Source organism: Anomalospiza imberbis, chromosome 3, assembly GCF_031753505.1.
Source record: "Anomalospiza imberbis isolate Cuckoo-Finch-1a 21T00152 chromosome 3, ASM3175350v1, whole genome shotgun sequence".
NCBI classification, from domain to species: Eukaryota; Metazoa; Chordata; class Aves; order Passeriformes; family Viduidae; genus Anomalospiza; species Anomalospiza imberbis.
In genome coordinates this window covers 71455319-71475843 of record NC_089683.1, presented here as the reverse complement: position 1 = coordinate 71475843, position 20525 = coordinate 71455319, and the positions used below count along the sequence as shown (strand labels likewise).

Here is a 20525-nt window from a genome sequence, read left to right as displayed (position 1 = left end):
AGATTCCATATAAAGGCTCTGTAATAGGCTCTGTGAAGGGCCTACACTAGGCAGGGTGTCTAGTTAAGTAATAAAATATCCATCTCCATGGAAAAGATAGAAGCTTCCATGCACCATGATCAGCACCCTGTCACCTTGATAGCTACACAAAAGCTTTATTTTCTGCAAAGTCCTAGAACTATCAGCTACTGAGTACAACTTCAGTATTTGGAGCCCAGGTATCTGCAGATTTCAAGCATGAAGAATTTGTTAGGGTATCAACATAGCCAGAATACCTGGTTACAATTGAACTTCAGGTTCAATGTATTGCAAGAACATGTAGGGATAGAGAAGGAATCATTGGTGTGCATCAGTTTATTACACTGATGAGTTATCCCTTACGATCACCATTTCAATTCCAAACATCTAATCTTGCTCTAGAAAGAGTCTATCCAGCAGCACAATAACTGCACTCTGCTAAATCAAACTTTGTTTTTGAAAACAATCGCTTCTATCAGATTGCATGTCTGTTCTCACACTACAGTAGTGCCCAAAGTGACATAACGAGCCTGAGGACTCATTGTGCAATCTATAAAATCCACATAAAAAAACACAGATTAATTTCATATAATTATAGAGATTTAATTGAAAAGCAGAATTTAGTAGCTTAGTTTTGCTGACACTCAGAATGTAGCTAGTGAAGACATACATAGATTTTCGCTTCCCTGACACTGTGAAGTACCTCCTGGAGGTAATATCTCAACTCCACTGATCCCCTGTATCAGCCACAGCACAAGTCCAAGACACTGCATAATACTGAAATGGTCTAAGAGAATTTTGGTCAAAAAGTGAAGACAACAAATTCTAAGTTCTGACATCTCAGAAACCTACTAACAGTAGTCATACGTAATTCAAAACATTTTTAAAATTAAATCAATTTTATATTTAAATAATTTCATACCACAATAGATGTATGAGACTGCTTACAGCAACCTCAGACAGGGCTGCTGCCCACCCTATCACTTTGGTTTAAGGGAAGTGATGACTCTCTGACAGTCCCTCCATGGAGCTAAAGAGTTGAAGCTGCTGATCCCTCCTTCTTGAAGATAAACTCATTGTCCTTCTGATCTTTATTACTACCCAGTTTTAAAAAGAACCTTTGTGTTGGTGAGCTGACAAGCAATTCAGAGGCTTTCTAAAGAGCCTCTACATCTGTGCTGTTACATGAAAAAGAGAAATACAGACAGGAACTAGATGATCTTTAAGGTCCTTTCTAACCCACATTATTCAATGATTCTAATATTATTCCATGAGTAGAGAGAAGAAAGAAGAAAAGAAAAAAGGGGAAAAAAGCGTCTGGAACTCTTCTTTGCATCTCTCAACAGAGACAAACAGCACTTTGCCAGGCATTTAGGGATGTTTTTTCTGTTTGACTGTAACAACTGTACAGATAATTAACTTCAGCAATTATGATTAATCCCTACTATATAAGCTCATTCATAACCCAGTAAGAAAAAAATCAAAGACTTTATTTGTATGAGAAACACAGTTAAGCATTTTCTACCTTTTTTTTTTGTTGTTGTTAGGCAGAGAGGATTAACTTTTGTAAGTAGTACAGCTTCCAATTAGTATAATTACATTTTCTTAGTGATAGTTCTTTCAGTTACTTCTATAGAACATCAGAACCTTGACATTTCAGATATTTGCTGCCTTCTTAGTTTAGTAGCAGGGGTGGTAATTAAAGGTTTGGTACATCCAAATTCTACTTTTACAACCAAACCTTCAGTTTCAGGTTTTGCTGCTTCAACCTGCCTCAGGTGATGTTAGACTTGGCTTCTTTCTAGCTCAGGTGGCTTAATTTATCAAGTAAGTAAATAAATATTAAGAATCTGAAGGCCCTATGAACTAGCCCACCAGCTCATGGCAAACACCCCTGCGACAATAACTGAATTCCACCACACAGTAGCCTCTTCCCCTTCCTAAAAGCACTTTCCAAACATTCTATAGTATGCTGGTTATCTGTTACTTTTAAAAAGCCCCAGAAAGACAATTATTTTAAAGAAAACGTAATCATTTAAGGGGAACAAGCATCAGGACTGGAAAATAAGTCATTACATCTATTTTATTTGTAAGAAGGAGTTTGCAAGGTTCAAAAGAATAAAACAACCTCAGAAGAATTGCAGTAGTACTTAAAAATGGCCCACAGGCAGTTTCAGTCATAGTTACTAAAGTATTTCCATTTCCAAAACGACCTACAACAGCAGAAAAAGCGTCTCTCACTTGTTCAGACCGATCTACTGCTCCTACAGCTCTCCAGCTTCTGTTTATACCCAGCCCTGGAAATTTTGCTTAAAGTTTTGTTTGCTTTCTAAATTTCCTAGAAATTGTTTCTTAATCAGCTCTCAAGCAGTTTCTTTTTTATATAAAATGGTAGTTGAACTAAGACAAACACATAGGTAAAATGTATTAAAAAAGAATCTAGCAAAATCTACAGTTTAAAATACATTTAGAAGTGCTGGAATTTCTTGATTGGATTTGGCTGATTAAGGATATAGTGTCCTTGAAACGACTATTACACCACCAGCGAAAGCAAATCAGAATGAACATCATTATTCTCCTGTTCAAATGCACACAATCCCAAATCAACAATTCTGAAGGGACAGACCTAGCACAGAAACAAATATGACACAAGAATACTTACTAAGATCTGAAAACAACAACCAACATATTTGTTCTAATACTGCTTTGTCATTTAAAGAATTTATGTTTTAAATAGCCATTTCTTCTTTCTATCTAAATATCATCCTGATGCCACACAAATAATTTTGATTTCTGCATCAATTTGTGCATGATTATTTAATTGCTGGAGCAAACTGAAAACAGCAGGAGCTTTGTCTCAAGTTCATTAATTTTACAGGATAGTAAATGAAAGGCCTTATTCCATGATTGCTTTTGCATATACTACTGTCAAGACTTCAGTAGAAGGATCTACATTAAGTAATGGAAGACATTTATCGAATTTTCATCTGTAATTTCCTAATCACCCTGTAACATTCCTTTGTAAGCACCTTCAACATTCAACTAGTTTATTTTCATGCTGAAATAAATGAATACAAGACAGTTTGCAGAAAAAAATATATCCTTGTTAATAGTTTATTGCTCATAGTTTCTTCTCAGTGGATGCACACTTACATTTTGTTCGTTTTCTTTTAAAATGATGGATTGAAGATTAATTGTGGATAAGCTAACAGACAAAAAAAAATCAAGTCAAGAACTTGATTAAAGATCTTCACTTTGGCTGATGTTTTTTCAAGGGACTGCTTTGGAAACACCCCTGCACACTTGAAACTCATTTTCATTTTAAGGGTACAATTCCCAAGACACTCCCTGGCACTCATGTCCAATCTGTGCAAACTCACTTCAGAATCTGATCCCAGCAAGGAACGAGTGCTAGTAAGCAACCCAAAGAGAAATTCTTCATTCCTTTGTATTCATAAACCCCAACAGAAATATCTAAGCAGAAACTAGTCTTTCAAGAAATGGAAATCAGCTGATTAGCTCAGAAAATGAAAGACAGGCATTACTAAAATGATACATTTGGATTTTTTCACAAAATTCTGGATTTTTTTCTAAAATTATATTCATATTCTTGTAAATGTATGTAAATTTTTAATGCAACTGATCCTTTTAGAAACAGAGATGTATGTATTTTTATATCTATGCACTGTGGCTGAACTTGAAACACTAGATTATGACATTTAAGTAAAAAAAAAAAAAAAACAAAAAAAAAAAAAACAAACAAACAAAAAAAAAACCCCAAAAAACAGTATGTACTCTGAGAAACCAGGTTGAAATACAAAGAAGAAAAGCCTACCCAACTGCCAGAAGATCATATACTTTGTAGGATAAGTCCAACTTGTCCAACTTTCAAGGGACTTATTTCAGCCTCCAAATGTACTTTCCTACATATGTCAGATAGTCTGATACATCATTTCTTAGTAGAAAACCTCTAAAACCACCTGTGAATAAAAGCAATAAGTACTGGAGCATAGACATAAAGCCTTCTCCTGCTTTTTAACCATCATTCTCCTAGACACCTGTAATGTGTGGGTCAAGGATGGATGGAACCTCAAATATCACAAAAAATATCTGTATGTCTGCTTTGAGTGTTATTTGATAATTATTACAGCTACTTGATACAAAAAAGTTCCCTCCTGACAAGCTGTCACATTTGTCTTAAATGTTTATCACAGGTGTGTTTGCAATCACTCACAGAGCCCTGATTCTATCCTGTTTAGCCATGCAGGGACTCTCCAAGGACAGGGACATTTCTTGTCAAGAAAAGGTGAAATGGATTTTAGTTCTCCAGATATTCCTGTTTTACATCCAAAACTATTACCTGCAAATTTCTGAGTAAACCTGATACCAGAGTACAAGAGAGACATGAACATATGGAGCAGGTCCAGCAAAGGATCAAAGACGATTAAGGGATCTGAAACACAAGGAGACACTGAGAGTGCTGGTATCTTTCAGCCAGGGAAAGAGAAGGCTCAGGAGGGATTTTATCAATGTGTACAAAATATCTAATGGGGTGATTAGGGAAAAAAGATGACAAACTAAGAATTGCATCCGGTGAAAACACAGGAGGCAGGGTGCAAAATTGAAGTACAGGAAATTCCGTTAAAGGACACACAAAATCTTTTCTTACTGAAAGGATGATTGCATACCAAAATTGAAATACTGAATTTTTGAATCTCCATCCTTGGAGGTATACAAAACCCAGTGGACCTGTCTATGAGCAATGTGCTTTAGCTGACTTTGCTTTGAGCAATAGGGATGGACTCAAAAGCCTGCAGAGGTCCTTTCCAACCTCAGCTATTCTCTGTTTCTGTGACAAGAACCTGCAGAAGGCTAAGAGAAGCAATTGAGCAGGAGACAGGGAGATGGATTTGCATCAGTTTTAACTAGTAAGTAGCAGTGATAGGCTATCTTTTTTTCCTCAAAATTCTGATAATTTATCCCTTTCTGCCCTCTCCTCTTTTCCATTGTTCATTAATATATTCTACGAACAAATATCATATTTGTCAACGGAAATAGTCAGACTTGTCATGCAATATAACTTTTTTCTGTCTGCTCCAATTAGATTATAAACATTGCAAAAAGGCAAGCTCAAAACCCTTCAGAGACTGGACAGTTGAAATCCCTAATCCTATTTCTGGGGACATACAAGTGAAAATGAGCCATTTTCTGTGGGAAAATGATATTTGAGAGAAAGAGACATTTCTCATATATATATATGTGTGTGTGTGTGTGTATCTATATATATACACTAGAAAGGTGAAGCGAAAAAGAATTTAAACATGCTTTTAAAAACAATTTAGAATAGACACAGTTTAAAAAAATTCATTTTTCTTAGTAATTAGTCACAATTTTAAAGATGCTAAAAATTATGAAGAGGAGCAGCTTTTGCAGATTTTTCTCACTGTGGTAACACTCAGTTCAAACTCCTCCTACACATTCACTTGGGTGCTATGTACCACACTGATCTGGGATTTAAACATTTTAACTCTAGAAGAAGATTTATGTCAAAGACAATATAAACAGTACACACAGTATGTATTTTTCTATCAGGGCCTATAAAATACACGTTTTTACCTTCAATAGAAAAGGATCAGCTCATTAGGCTCATATTCTGTAAACAGCTTGGAAATGTATACCAAACAAGTCAGTGAAAATTCATACCCAGAAGCAGATGGTGAGAATAGCAAAGCTAAGCAAAGAGAGGCTTAATTGCAAATTTCTACCCAACTAAGCAAAACGGTGGTATTCTACATTCACAGGCATTTTGTTCAGAAAGGGAGGCATCACGATGCAGGTTGAGGCAGGGGACAGCCCTTGTGTGTCATACATCAGGCCAATGACTACTTGGAGAATTGCCACCAATTAAGCAGCATTCGTGTATGGTTGGCATCAACTTCACAGTGCCGCACGCTACGTAAAATTTTATTGCTTGCTCTCTTGCCAAAAGCAACACATCTAATGTTTTTTCTGTTGAATTAAAAATCAACAAGAGATTTAAAGTTGGCCTGCTAAAAGAAGACAAGTAATTAAATTTACTCTGGTACAGTTCTCATTTGGAATGAGCCAAATTAACACTGACTAGACAAGGTGCGTGAGAAATAAAGTCACACTGTTACAAAGTTTCAATTTATTCCTACTTCTCTGCATCATGATATTGAAAAAAGGAGAAACATGTCTTTTGTCACCAAGAAAGGAATACTGATGACAGAAAAATGCATTTAATCCTGAAAACACTGGTACAGTGACTGTAATGATTGTTATTACAGACTTTCCCTGGGCATGAGCATATATTTCATATTGCAACAAGACTTCTCTGCTTTAAATGACAAACTCATTGATGTAATTCACCATTTAATGTGAATAAATTAGATATCTACAGAAATTGAGTAGAACTCTAAGACTTGGTACCATGTATATCCAGAACGCAGTAATTCACCATTTTCATTAAATTTCAACATAAGGAAAAAAAAAACCACCCAAATATTTTTCAATAGTCAGGAGTTGGAGAAATCTCAAAGATGGACAAGGTGCAATTTCATGAAATTTTTAATTCAGCATTAAAACATAAAACTCTCCTGTGGAAGGAAAGAACTAACATCAGCTTTCAGGACAGCTCAATCAGGACACACTAAAATTTACTTCCTACCCTTTTAAAGCCATATAAAGTAAATTTCTTGTAGGATCTAATTTTATTTTCTGTAACAAGTCAATATGGGTTTTGGGGAAAAGATTGCTTTAAAAACCTCAACAATATTACCATGCAACATGACGGACAATATCCATTTACTGAAGGCCCTCAATAGAAGACACATCATTTAAGCAGGAGCAGAGGAAAAAAACCCAGACAGATACAAATGTTACACTGAGAACTGCTGCTCCTTACCTTCTGGGCGCTCCATCCTCGTGTGGTTGAATAATGACCACTTTTACTGTCACCGATGTGCGCAAAAGGTCGATCATTTGCTCGTGGGTCAGAGTTGCCACAGCCACTTTACAGATCTCGACCAGGCGGCTCCCCTGCCGCAGGCCTGCTTTCCATGCAAAACCAAAGGGCTCCACGTCTGCCACTATCCCTTCAAAGTTCACGTGGAATCCCAGCTGGCCCAGCCCATTTCTCCGCAGGGTCATTTCCGTGGTTTCACATCCTCTGGTCACTATCTGAGGAAGCACCAGATTGTTACACCATTTTCAGGGCACACAAACATTATAAAGTTGTGTATGGCTTGATATTACCTATCTTTAACATACTAACATTAAATTATCTTAACCTTATGTTTGAATGAAGGTTTCTGCATAAAACAAAAAATGACACATTTCACGACACTAAAATGCTTCCATCTCCAGGGCAGACAGCCTGACCCATGTCAAGTTCTTCACCCTTGCCCCCTGTTAACACAATGCCATTTATATAGTACTGAAAACTTTACAGCTGGCTTAGTTTCAAAATACAAAGCAAGAAAAATGCTGTCCTGTCAAATACTTCATTCTTTTTTGGCTGACTGCAGATGTGCAGGCGTTTTTTATTCAGCATTAAACAGTATTAAACCCGAAATATAACATGAGCCAAACTGAGTGAAGTGCCTCAGTTCTAGCAGCTTGTTTTCCTCGAGAAAATAGCAATGAAGAAAATATTTATTTATTTTTCTTCATAGGCAGATTCCTAACTACCATCATCTCCAGATGAGGACATCACTAAAATGGGATGAGAGTTTCCATGTCACTGGGAAACTTCGAAATAAAAAAATTACTTTCCTCCTATTCAGTGAAAAGTAACTGTCATTATACAGCACAGCCAAAATCCTTCAATTTCAGACTTTGCTAAGCAGGTTCATTTCTATAGGCTATGAAACAAGTTCTCAGCAGTTTTACTATGTAAATCATAGTCATCCAACAGTCTGTAAGCTGGCATACTGCACCACACTCAGAAGACAAAATTCTAACCTGCATTACAAGGAAGTATTAGCGTTACCCCAGTCTTGCCTTTTGTCAGTGTCACAAAACCAGTATGTATTTAGCTTCATTGGCTCAATTAGAACAAAAACTTTACCACTATGAAACGTTATCAAAGATCTCCCATAAACATTCCACCAAGGCAAATTCCTGCCTTTTAGAGATGCATATGTTACAATACAGATCAAGGGATCTACCCAAGGTCATGCTACATTAAGAGCAGTTCCACAAAATTGTTCGTGCTGTTTATGGCTGGGTTTAGTGTGCATCACTAAAATAGACAGGAGGCTAGTGTTTACTATCAGCTGTGCATGGTAGATCTCTGCAAAGGCTGTTTCATGACTTGAGTTTAGTTCTGGAGTCTACTTTTGAACAGTTACTCTTGCTTTCCATTGCCTGCTTGAGCCAGAATCCAGGCAGGCTAGCTTACTAGTTTTTTGTATGCTTGCCACACCTGATTCAGGGTTGCATGAGAAGGGAGTGAGACTTTACAGCTCATGAGATTTGGTACCTTAGGAAGTTTTAAAGCACTATTTTCTTTATAGAATATTTCTACATGGATATCTGTCACTCAGCAGAAAAAAATTAGAGCTTGCACACATGAGAACAAAGAGCCACAAACCCATGAGTTACTTTAACTTTGCTTATCTGGTGTATGTTCATGCATTTAACCTGTGAGGTGAAGAAATACAATTAGCTCTCATTCATTAAGGGATAATCTTCTGTGAACTGTGAAATATTTAAGATATTGTAAGGATCAGATATTCTGAGAATTATTGCCTGGAAATTTTGATTCATAATCTTTCCAGTTCTTCTGAAGATGTAGGTTTCAAAGTTAAAATATGAAAGTCGTTATTGAGATGTCTAAAATGTACTCAGGAGGCTTTATTTACAAAGTCAGGTTCTGGGTTTTCACAGCAAAAACAAAGCAGCTACTTCCTTTGTAATTTTTCAGCTTTGAGGTTTTAGTGTAGTTTAGAAACTTTTGTTTTTAAATAGAACTTCCTATTGTGCTTATAACTCTGCATATAGTATTAGAACTATATAGCATACTGGAAACTTTAACATACTGTTGACCTAGCTCTCTTATGACTACATTTCAATAAGAAAAAAAAACTTCCATAATTTGTGAACTAGATAAGTGAAAAGGAAACTTTTGGCTCTTTGTTAGCTATACTTCCATCACAAGTTTTGAAAATATACATTTAGTCATGCAGTTAAAAGAAGAACATGCTATTATAGTCAAGAGCCCAGCTGAGGGACAGAATTTTATCCTTATTAAGCTACATAATATTATTTTTTGGAGGCTGACACCTCTTTATCATTATGCCACTATTATAGACTACTGCAAAATGAATGCACCAGCCAAAGTATATGGATTTCCCCAACTCAGAGCACTCAAAATCTCTTCAAGTTAGTTAAATATTCAAACGTTAAAAGATAAGAAAGATAAAGATTCCTGTCAAAGACTCATCTATTCCCAATGGAAAGTATTCCAGGAGATCTACTCCTCCCCAAATGCATATCCCCTAAAAGGTAACACTGCATATTAAATAGTATGTCACATTAAACATAGTGCTGCTCCACTTCAACACACGACATTCTGCTGACTTGGTTGCAGCTTCACTGATCTTGTGGCCACAAATGAACTAAGAGCTGGCTTCTCTTAAAGCACTTAAAACAGATAAAGTTAAAAGACAGAGATCCTGTAAGTGCCATTAAGAAGGTGAAGAGTTTTTTTTTTAATATACAGGAAACTAAGGAAATTTTGTCTACTCAGATTCTTATCTAAAGATCCATTCAATGTTTCCATTTAATCTTTTATCACCCTGCCATTCTCTGTTATCCTAAAGCCCAAAAAACACTGTTTTTCCTGCTTTCCGGCACAACCCTCAAAATTAATCTATAGCTTGCTGCTCTTTTTACTCTGACTAGATACTCTCCCCCACAAATACAAATTTGTCTAGACTGACAAGTCACAGCTCTTTTTTCAGTCCTGGGCTGATTATTTCAGTTCAAACAAACATAATGGTCTCAGCCATCTTTTTACACCTTGTCTTAATCTGGATATTCAGATAGGTGTCCTTTTTACCTGCATGATTTAAATCTAGGCAATAAAGTATCATTATTTCTTTGACAACCTCATTTAGTAATTGCAATGTTCTACTCACTAGTTCTAAGAAATGCTTTAACTCATGACTGAAAAGAGTTAATCATCTGGTCACTGAAGATTGATATTACATCACAGTTTGAGCTTTCATGTTTAGCATCTGCTGGCACATATGGCTGTTAACCTCAGCAGTGTTCTGAGTCACTTGAAAGGTTTTCAAAGTTTGCACATGAAGTGTGGCATCAGAGTTTTAAGTACTTTTAGTGGTTCAAATGGTTCTGTATCAAATGTATTTAAGGACTGTAGAAAGCATTCAATGTTATAAAACAACCAGGACATAACATCAATATGCAGCTTTCAAAAGATAGGAAGAAGTAGGGGAAAATGAGAAAAAGATGAGGCAAGAAACATGGACAAAAATGTTTTGAAACAAGTAATGATGGTTAACTCTTAATTAGTATGAACGTTGGATAAGTAGCAGGGAAAGAAAAGGCAGGCAGAGTTCATTGGAATAGATGCTTGAAGTTAATATTCAGGCAACCTTAGTAATAACTGATGCTAAATTTGCAGCTTAAAACTAATTTGTCATTATTTAATCCCATATCTGGCCATAACAAAGAGGAAGTAATAAAGTAAACATAGATAAACATTTCATTTTGGGTTTTTAATTACCAAATCTTAAAGGTCTGTCTTCAGAACCATGGGTTATTTCCAGGTTTTGAAAAACTAAGTGAAAAATAGCAAAAAAAATTGCCACTGATGACACCAGAAGTTTTCACTAGAACTTTAAATCTTATTTTCCATTTGTGTTAAGAAATGTATATTGCTCGGTTAACAAGACCTAATGGGAGCACTATTTTCTAGAAGGGAAATATCTGTCTAAGGAAAGTGAAACTGAAGACCTCAATTGAAAAGGATAACAGTGGCAAGAAGAGTTTAAAGACATTCAGCTCTTGAAATAGCAATTCTACTTTGGAAGAAAGTTATTATTTAGAGCTTCATATTGAGCAATGCTAAATGAGACTGCAGTACTAGAGAGGCCCTACATCATCAGCTGCAATCCAACTATCCCAGTGTGCAAACTGTAAGCAGACAGATTTCTTTTCAGTGCCGAGCCTTCCAACAGAAGAAACCCCAAAGACCACCTTAATCACTTAAATTAAGATCAAAGAGTGAAGTGCAACCACTAGCTGCATCAGCAGTTTTACCTTGGAGTTACTGTCCTTTCATTTGGACTAACTAAAATAGTTACAGGACAGTAGTACTGACATGGTCATGAAGTGTCTGAAAAACTTTATCCAGTCAACTGTTAAAACTGACTTTAGTTGGTGCAGTTTTGTTTACTTCCTGCACTTTCTCAGTACGGAGGAACAAATCAGCAGAACCACTTACATAAAATTTTCAGCTAATATTCTCACAGGTTGTTACAAAAAGTATATTTTACATACTAAGATTTTATATATTTTTAAATTAATCATACTTCTACCTACAAGGGTGTGATTAGAGAACCGGCTACATTAAGAGGTGGCAGAAGCTTTTCAGTTCCGATTTCAACATCGGAACCATCCATGGCCTTGGGCAAATAATCAGATTAATGGTATCTGAAACCTTACCCCTGAAAAACAGGTTGATAACATATATCTGCCATGCTGTTGTGAAGATTACTATTGGTAATGCTCTCTGAAGACCAAAAACATTCCTGAACTATAAACACAGAACATTTTTAATTACATCTCAAAGGAAATGTAGACAAATAACTGTTCATAAAATATCTGGAATTGCAGTTTAGAAACTGCACTTACTTCAAGTCTTTGAACAATTTCTCTGATGTCTTCAGTACAATTATCTGCTGCAGACAGAAGAATACATTCTCCTCTTTCATAAAATATTTTGATGCTCATTAATCCAGATGTCCATCCAATAACATCTCTGCAGGAGCAGTTAAACACAACATTTTTTGATTCCTTTTCAATCAACATGATAAACTCATTGGAGATGCCGAGGAGACATTCAATGTCAGCAGACTGGCCAAAATCTCGGGCAATCACATTCCACATAATCGCTCCAACACTGAACAGATGTGCATCTTTCCTTGGTTTCACTTTTTCCTTCTTTTTTGCCCCTAAAGTAATAAAGCTGAACTTGGCTGAAGTATCCACTGTAGCTGTGGTAACAAAGTTTTCTGCCAGATCTTTCAAGTATTCTTGACGTGTCCTTGTGGCCATGGCTCGAAATTTTTCCGACTTATGTGCTGCATTTTCAGCATTAATAACTTTGGCTAAAAGGAAGTCCCTAAAGACTGCAGACTTGGGGAAAGTTACTCCTTTGGGAATGGGTGGACCAAATGAAGGAACATCTTTTGATCGTGAAACACCAACACTGGAAATAGAAAAAAAAAAAAAACAAACAACCAACAAAATTATTAATTCCCTAAAAAATTCCAAAAATCAGATGATAAGCAGAACTGTGATCTCTGCAATCCATTTATACAATTAAGTACAGCTTTGACATGCCAATTTGCAGACATTTCAGACACATCAAAGAAAACTGGTTGTCTGTTTTAGAATAGTTTTCCTCTTTTAAATACATAAGGACTTTATGGAGGTATCTTGCTAAAACAAAAATCAAAGATAATTTCTTAGGGTGTCAATGTCTCCTTTCTTTAATGTAATAAATATTAAAATGCATTGTGAGAATTAAATGAGAGAAGCATTTTTTTAAAATTATTTTTATGTAAATCTACCATTTTCAGCTGTCACTCAGTTGCATCGTCCTAAAACTAAGAAATGTAAAATCAGAAACAGAAATAAATTTTTATCCTCCAATCATCTTCTACAATGAAGTGTAAATTCAATGAAAAAATATTGGTGTCAAATGTGACTATAATGGAGCATTCTCCATCTATTTAAGCTGCCTACTCTATGCTCATAAAATTGGAAAACATTTACAATTCTTGATCTAGACAGTTCACAGCTAAATGTAAGGAAAATAGGAATATTTCCTAATTGATATAATTATACCTCTAATTGATTGATACATACATAATATATTTCAACTGAAAAATAATTTCAAATTACTGTACACAGTAGGTACAACTACTATTTGTTTGACTGAAATACAATCAAATTTGGAATGACAGAGTTTAATAGTAAGAAAAATATAACTTAGGAAATGTCATGTATTAATCAACACAAAACCGTTATTGAAACAAAATCAAGTCCGAAAAGATAGTTTAAGTTATAGTAGACCACTAGAAGACAGTAATATGACCCACCCTCATGATGTATTTTAATTTCATTTTAAACAATGAATAAATAACATTTGTAAATAAACCTGTGTAATTATGCTTCATGTCTTTATCACTATTTGCACAATTACCAATCAATTCACAAGTGTGTTTCCACCTTGGTTACCTTGCTAAAATTCATGATGCAGTGACTTAAATGTGAGAGTTAAAATCATCTAAAATTTATGATTTTTTTCCATTCTCTGAAAGTCTTCGTTTACATGCTTAAAGGCCATGACTCATCATATTGTCATACTCAGGGATTCACAAAGATTAAAGGACCTTCTGAAATACTTTAAATCACTTTTTTTTTTAAAAAAGGAAACATGCAATACTAATTCTAAATTAATTTCTGTTGGCGTGTCTGCAAATCTTATTTTCACCAACTTGTTATACCCCCATTTTGTGGCCATAAATCAGCAACATGGAGTTCTGCACATACCCCTTTGAGTCTACAAACTGTGCTCCATAACTCTATATGTGTGCAGGGGAGACACTGGGGTTTCAAATTCACAGTAAGTGCAGCAGAAATTTTTAAAACTGAGTACATAATATCTATAAGAAATACAACACATCTAGAAAACACAGTTGCATTGTAGCCTTAGTAACAAACTTATATAGTTATAAGGCTGTACTCACCTATAACACACATTTTCAGTGCAAGGATTATGCACTTTGACAATGACAAATACATGTTGAAAGTGGGAACGAATATTTTTTGGAGTAAAAGGAAGTGCTCCTGGCTCTTGGAAGACAATGGTAACTATGTCATTTCCTATATGCCTTTTCCTTAGCAGCTAGACAAAAAACATGCATTGAAAAATTAGTTATTAAAAAATAAATACAATCATAAATTCATCATCTTAGGGAAAAAAAACAAAAACAAACAAACCAAAAAAAAAAAAAAAAAAAAAAAAAACCACAAAACTAACCAAGCCAAACCAATACAAATAAAGCATAATTTTCCAGAAATAACTTTTATTGTATTATGGATAACAACATACCAGAACTGCAAAAATATAGGCAAAGAAAATTAGGCTAAGTTCACAAAAATACTTGTAAATGTTCTCACATCCCCACACTAGTTCTCCATAGTTTCTTCTCATTTATATTTTATTCTATGAGAAAAATGTATTTCTCTTATTCTTACTAATGCATCACTTCAGTAATAAAAAAGTGTTGCGTCACTTGACATTTCTCACTATCCAGAAAACTGTACTTCCATTCCCTCTTTACAGTGTAATACTTGTCTCTACAATAAAAATATAATATTGCTTCTATTTCTCATTAAACTTCATTTTCCCTGTCACAATACTATTAAATATTGTCCTTAATCTTAATTTTGAAAAAAATATTATCATGAACTTCCACCACAAACGTTAACTGCATACTTGAGGAACAGAACCAAGTCTGCCAAAGATTTTGCATTGTCAAGTAATAACATAAAGACACTTAAAGCTGTACCTTAGCTCATGTGTAACCAAAAAATATTTAAGAATAAATTTACTTGAAAACGTTATGACAGAACAAGTAAAAATTTCTCTATCAAGGTGATTTCATGGAAAATAATCTTTCCAATGAGAGTATTTTGTTGCATTTTTCCAGTTCCACTAAAAGTTAGTATTTCAGCTACCAACCACACAACCACAAAAAGCAAAGTTGCACAAGCTAAAGCCTAGAACCCATAAGCATGTTTCATTATAGCCCTTAAAATAACATAAAGGATGATATTCTGAAGTTAGTCAGAAGGGTCAAGCCACAATTTTAAAGCTTTAAGTACATCTATATTATTTTAAACATAATCAAAATCCCAAATACAGATAAATAACTAAGACTTCTTATGAAACTTGAAAACAGACATAGGAACAGAAAACAGTATTTGGTAAGTCATGTGGCTCAGTCAAGTTCTCAGGTTTCTAAGAGTAAAATGAAAATAACTGGTAATTTGAGCCATTTAAGATACACAGACTGTTGCACATAGAAGTACACTTCGAGGAACGGATCACAGAACTCAGTGTGTCAGGCATACTTTAATTTGCTTATGTAGAGAGCCACACAATTCTTAGGGCAGCACAACTTAATGTTTAGAAGTTATTACTAATTCACAGGTCGGAATTTACACCTCAGTTATAATTTGTAAGCAACCTTCCAATTATGAGGTACGAGGTGATTAATTTCTGCCCTTGTTGTACCATGAAGTACCCAATTACTTGTTCTTGTTACAGTGGTTCATGCCTATACATTTCCATAGAGTAAATTATAAAAATGAGAATGCAATCCTCTTTAAAGGTATATTTATTTTTCAAGATAATTACTGCTTTCAAGAATATTTTCTGCTTTTGTAGACCCCTTTAGGAGGTTCTGCTTGCCATCGTACACACCATAAGCAAGAACAACATTCACTTACTTGAAGGTAAGTTTTGAAAATGTTTGCAATTTTACTAGCTAAGACTTTTTAAAAGTATGGCAGTTCCCATACCCTATCCCTAGGATATTTTTCAAGAGTGGAAACCTCTACAACGCACAAAAAATGAAAATAGGAAGACAAATTATTATTTTTAAGAACCTTACCAAGACTGTAGAGATCTTAATGACTCCTTCAGTTTAAAATAAAACCAGCATAACACTTATAAACAGTTGTCATGCATAAGTGGTCAGTCAACTTCAACACAATGCAAAAGGCAAAGCACAGTTGTGGCTGTGCACAGAGGATCATAAAGCAAAGAACTTCTAAAGTGGGGAGAATTAAACTGGGGTGATCTGGAACATGGAAAGAAGTGCTCTGAATAGGATAAAGGAACAGGAAAAGAATAAAGTATTGAATGGAGAAGAAGGACGGAACACATACCTCTCTGGGAAATAGGAGATAAGGATAGCATACTGAAAATGAAAAAGGAATTGAAGGAAACCGGAACTCAGCAAAACGATCTATAAGAGACCCTTTTCTAGGTTCCATTCTATAGCCTAGATTTTTCTCCCAACTTTTACCTCCTAGTTTGTTTGGGTGTTCTTTTCAGGTTCTCAGTTTCCCCTTCCTCTCCCATTTTGAGGTCTGCTCAGGTTTGGGGGTTTTTGGATGTTGTAAAATTATTTTTTTTAATCTGCCTTTCTAACATACTCCAAAGACTCTCATGCCAGTATTGAGCATTGATGTTGACAGGAGCTCTCAACTGGGTGCAGAGATTACAAAGAATTACTTGCAGTAAGGAGGCATCATTGTCATGTTAGAATTTGAAAATAAACCTAATCAAGTATGATAGGCAGCCAAAAGGAAATCAGTGAAGTGTTATGTAAAAATACAAGACACACAAATGGGAGTCCAGTAAGGAAAATATGTTAGAAAAGCAGAATCCATTAGATTTAAATGATTTGCACTAAATGATAGCTATTATATTTATTCTCAGAATTCAGTGATTCAATTCTTAATTTTCAGATATGCATCTCTGAAGGAAAAAAACTGTCTTAAAACTTAGCATAGGCTAAGGCTTGAGTTTGTGCTCAGCCTTAAAAATCTTCCTGCTTCAGTAGGATTAATAGCTTTGTCAAACTGCAAAACAACAAGGAATTCTTGTTGAAATAGCAATGAAATATACTCTTCATTCAATTAAATTAGGAAGTGTTAAGAGTCAAATAAGAAAATCTCCAAACTTATTTTAGTACATTTCTAAAATAAGAGGTTTCAAAAGTTTTATTTTCAATTTGGTTTCTTAGCCAGTACCAAAACCAGAACTGAATGGCAAAAGCTCTTTCAACAGCTCTGAACAACCGAGTTTGGTAAACCACAGGTCTTGTTACCCAACTATTTTAACAGTAGTTAAATGCAACAAGCTTATTTCATTATTGCATATCTGTTTCATATTTAAGTTTTCATAAAACCAGGTGAAAACTGATTATTTGAACAGATTTGGATTAATCGGGTCTGACCACGTGAACACAAGCAGACTGCAAATGTGTGAGTGGGAAACTTGCAAGGGAATGATTTGGAAAGGGACATTGCAAAGGTAAAGTTTAAAGGGGAAAGCCTTGAACTGCTTTGAAGAAAAGGCCAGTAAAGGAAAAGGAACTGGCCATACCAGGGCTGGTTGTCTTCTCCGTCCTAGGGAAGGAGCAGCTGACTTGAAAGTTCCCAGCCTATGTTGCAGCCAAAATAAAAATTACCTTGCTCTTTGGATCTCCTGCTGGTTCTAAAACTAGAGGGATGTCCTGATCAGGGACCAAGCAGGGCGTAGTTATATCCTGGAAGAAGCAACAAACAGTTCTGGTGCAGCCTATTTTTGGCTCACAGGTATTTGGAACACAAGCAATGCTCGGTGCTTGCTCACTGAAGGTCACCGTCGTGGATTAGGAGGAGTGACTGAATACTTTGCCCAGTCATTACTGAACAAGGGACATGGGGAAAGGATGCAACAACCTCAGCCAGTACATACATCATATAGAAAATAATATAGAAAATAACTATTGAATGGGGGGGCTTCATTCCTAACATAACCTAACAGGAAATTTACCGTGGTCTCTAACTTCCCCTTACTTGGGTATGCAGTGAGCCAAACCCTGAAGAGACTTCATTATGTATTTTGGAACTAAATAGCAAGAGAAAAAAAAAAAACCCAATAAACAGTTATTATAAATCTGTTTTGCACATTAAGGCTGGCTAAATTCTAGTAATTTGGGTGCACTTGTCACATTTCATTAAGACAGTGTACATGCTGTGCAAACACTGATAGATCTCATCACCTGAAAAATAATGTGGTGGGTCTTCAGGTAGGCATATTGCTTGAACTTGGAAAACTGCCACATTATTTTGATACCAAGAAAGCCAAGAATAACAACATAGTGCTTCTGCTAAATATTGAACCTTTTAAAGGGACAATGATGAGAGCTTACTAAAACACTGTGGAAAGGAGAGCTTGTTGCTAGGGAAAACCATGGAGTTAAAATTGAAAGATTTTGCTGTACACAAGAATCAGCACCTGACTATAAAGAAAGACACATAAGGAAATTGTAAGAATGAAAGGAAGGCACAGGAAGAAGTGAAAGGACAGTAACAGGGGGTGGCTGAGCAACACAGCAGTGAAGCTGACAGACAAACAGCAAAAAAATATGAAAATAAGTGGATCATGGCAAGAGGATATCCTATTCTCACAAACAAGGAAAATTCACGAAAGACATCAAAAGTAATAAACTCCAAGTAAGGCCATATTTACTGTCAGTGCCTGTGATTTGCTATGAAAATATTAATTTTTGCTTTTAAGGCAAGCTCATTCAGTGTACTATATCATCTTAATATGGTACAGTTTTCCTTATTTACATGCATTTCCTGTCAAAGATTGTTAGATTGATTACAGACAGAACAACTCCTAGTGCATTTACTAAATTAATCCTATTTTGTAATAAGATGCAACTGAAAGTTTAGAGAAGCAGAACAATCTGAAATCAGCGATGAAGATCCAATCCCTTGATTACTAGCTATGTCACAGTTGAGTGTCTGATGAACATTCTGTCTCCTGAAAGCCACACATTTCAGGAAGTGAGTCATCTGAACTTTGTGCTATTCTTATGGTGAAAAGTTTGTCTTTTGATTCCTAATTTAGTTTCTTTAAACCACATCCAAACACTAATGTCTTAACCGTTTGCTTGAAACAGCTTTTCAAACTGTTCAGAGCTCTATGCACTGATTATTTAAAACACATAACATGATATACTTTCTTCCATTGTTATTTTTATTTATCCCTTCTGAGGAATTTCAATACTTTTATTTTATCTTTCTCTTGCTGCCTTGACACATCCCTTTCTGCTCACACAAGACCTATTGACCGGATAGACATGAAAGATACAACTCCCATATGGTTCAACAATGAATCAGTAAGCATCTTTTGTGTGCTGTTCAAAACCAAAGTGAGACAGCATCCTTATTTCATGACAGCCTTCCACAATGGCTGAGATGATTGTAACTTGCATGGCAAGGTAAGAATATTCCAAAACTAACTGCATAAATCAACACTTACTTCTGCATACCTGGAAGAACATAGAGTAGTAGCAGAGAAAGTTACAAACTACCATCAGTCTGATCTGTGAGCAATTATTTTAAGCATTAATACTGATATATTATACCAAATGTGCTTGTACATTTCAATTAAGTCACAAGAAATATCTTAGACAGGCAAGACAGAGTAACCTTACTGGTGCACCGCACACTTTGGATGGTGTGCTGGTTTTTAGCCATCCTTAATGCTTTGAAGACATTCTGAATTATTATATAAGCAAAGGGAATTCTCTAGAAATAAGAAAAATACACTGCAATTTTCTGTTTTCACAGACACCTTGAAGGATACAGTTTAGCTGTATCTATTACTAAGCTCACACATTAATAAACATTTCAAGATCTGTAAAACAAGGATTAAGTGGAATAGTTTTAAAAATCTTATTACATGCATATTTTAACCATAAGACTAGTTTTAAGATTCATTCCATTCAATGTTTAAAACATACATAAGATGTGAATTCAGTCCAAGCTGAAAACAACATATTCACCAGAGGCAATATTGCCTTTTAATAATATAATGAAATAGGGTACATGGGATAAGTTCCTGAATGATATAGAATAAAAATCTTACAAGATTTCTAATGTCTTACAATATTTCAAGAAAATAAATATAATTGCATCAAACTTCTTTTAAAACAATTCCATTTTTAACCAATAATATTAAAAAACCCCAACACTCAATGTCAAACATTTATCATGTAAAATTACAATTAAAAGCTAAGAAGACATACCTGTTGCCTGTTACTGGGCATGTATGGAAGCATTGTTGATACATGAAACATTAATTCATAATCTTTATAGGTAGTATAGAGGGAATGAGTTCCTGTTGAATCAGCTGAAAATTAATTTAATCACAAGAAGGTCAGTAAATTACAACATTCATACTACTTTTTAGGACACCACTCTGCATGCTCTGATTTCAGTCTATTTAAACAACTTACATATTTTTTACAATTGAATAAAACCAGTTTCCATCAGCTAAAAATCTAGTCTTTATTTTATATTATGAATTTTATAAAAATTATAATATTTTTATATTATAGAGGGGTCCTACAGAAAAAAACCCAAAGAGTTTG

At 35.1% G+C, this 20525-nt stretch overlaps 1 protein-coding gene across 4 annotated transcripts in view; it reads right to left on the bottom strand.

Moving 5' to 3' along the window:
* The window catches only part of SIPA1L2 (signal induced proliferation associated 1 like 2), a 124533-nt gene that overhangs the window by 33757 nt on the left and 70251 nt on the right, over positions 1–20525 (bottom strand). For all 4 annotated transcript variants that reach the window (XM_068185071.1, XM_068185069.1, XM_068185070.1 and 1 more), the window contains exons 7-10: positions 20181–20284; positions 14046–14203; positions 11923–12499; positions 6944–7218 (exon numbers count right to left, since the gene is read on the bottom strand). In XM_068185071.1, coding sequence (XP_068041172.1) covers positions 6944–7218; positions 11923–12499; positions 14046–14203; positions 20181–20284 — 1114 coding nt within the window. The remainder of the gene's footprint in view (positions 1–6943; positions 7219–11922; positions 12500–14045; positions 14204–20180; positions 20285–20525) is intronic.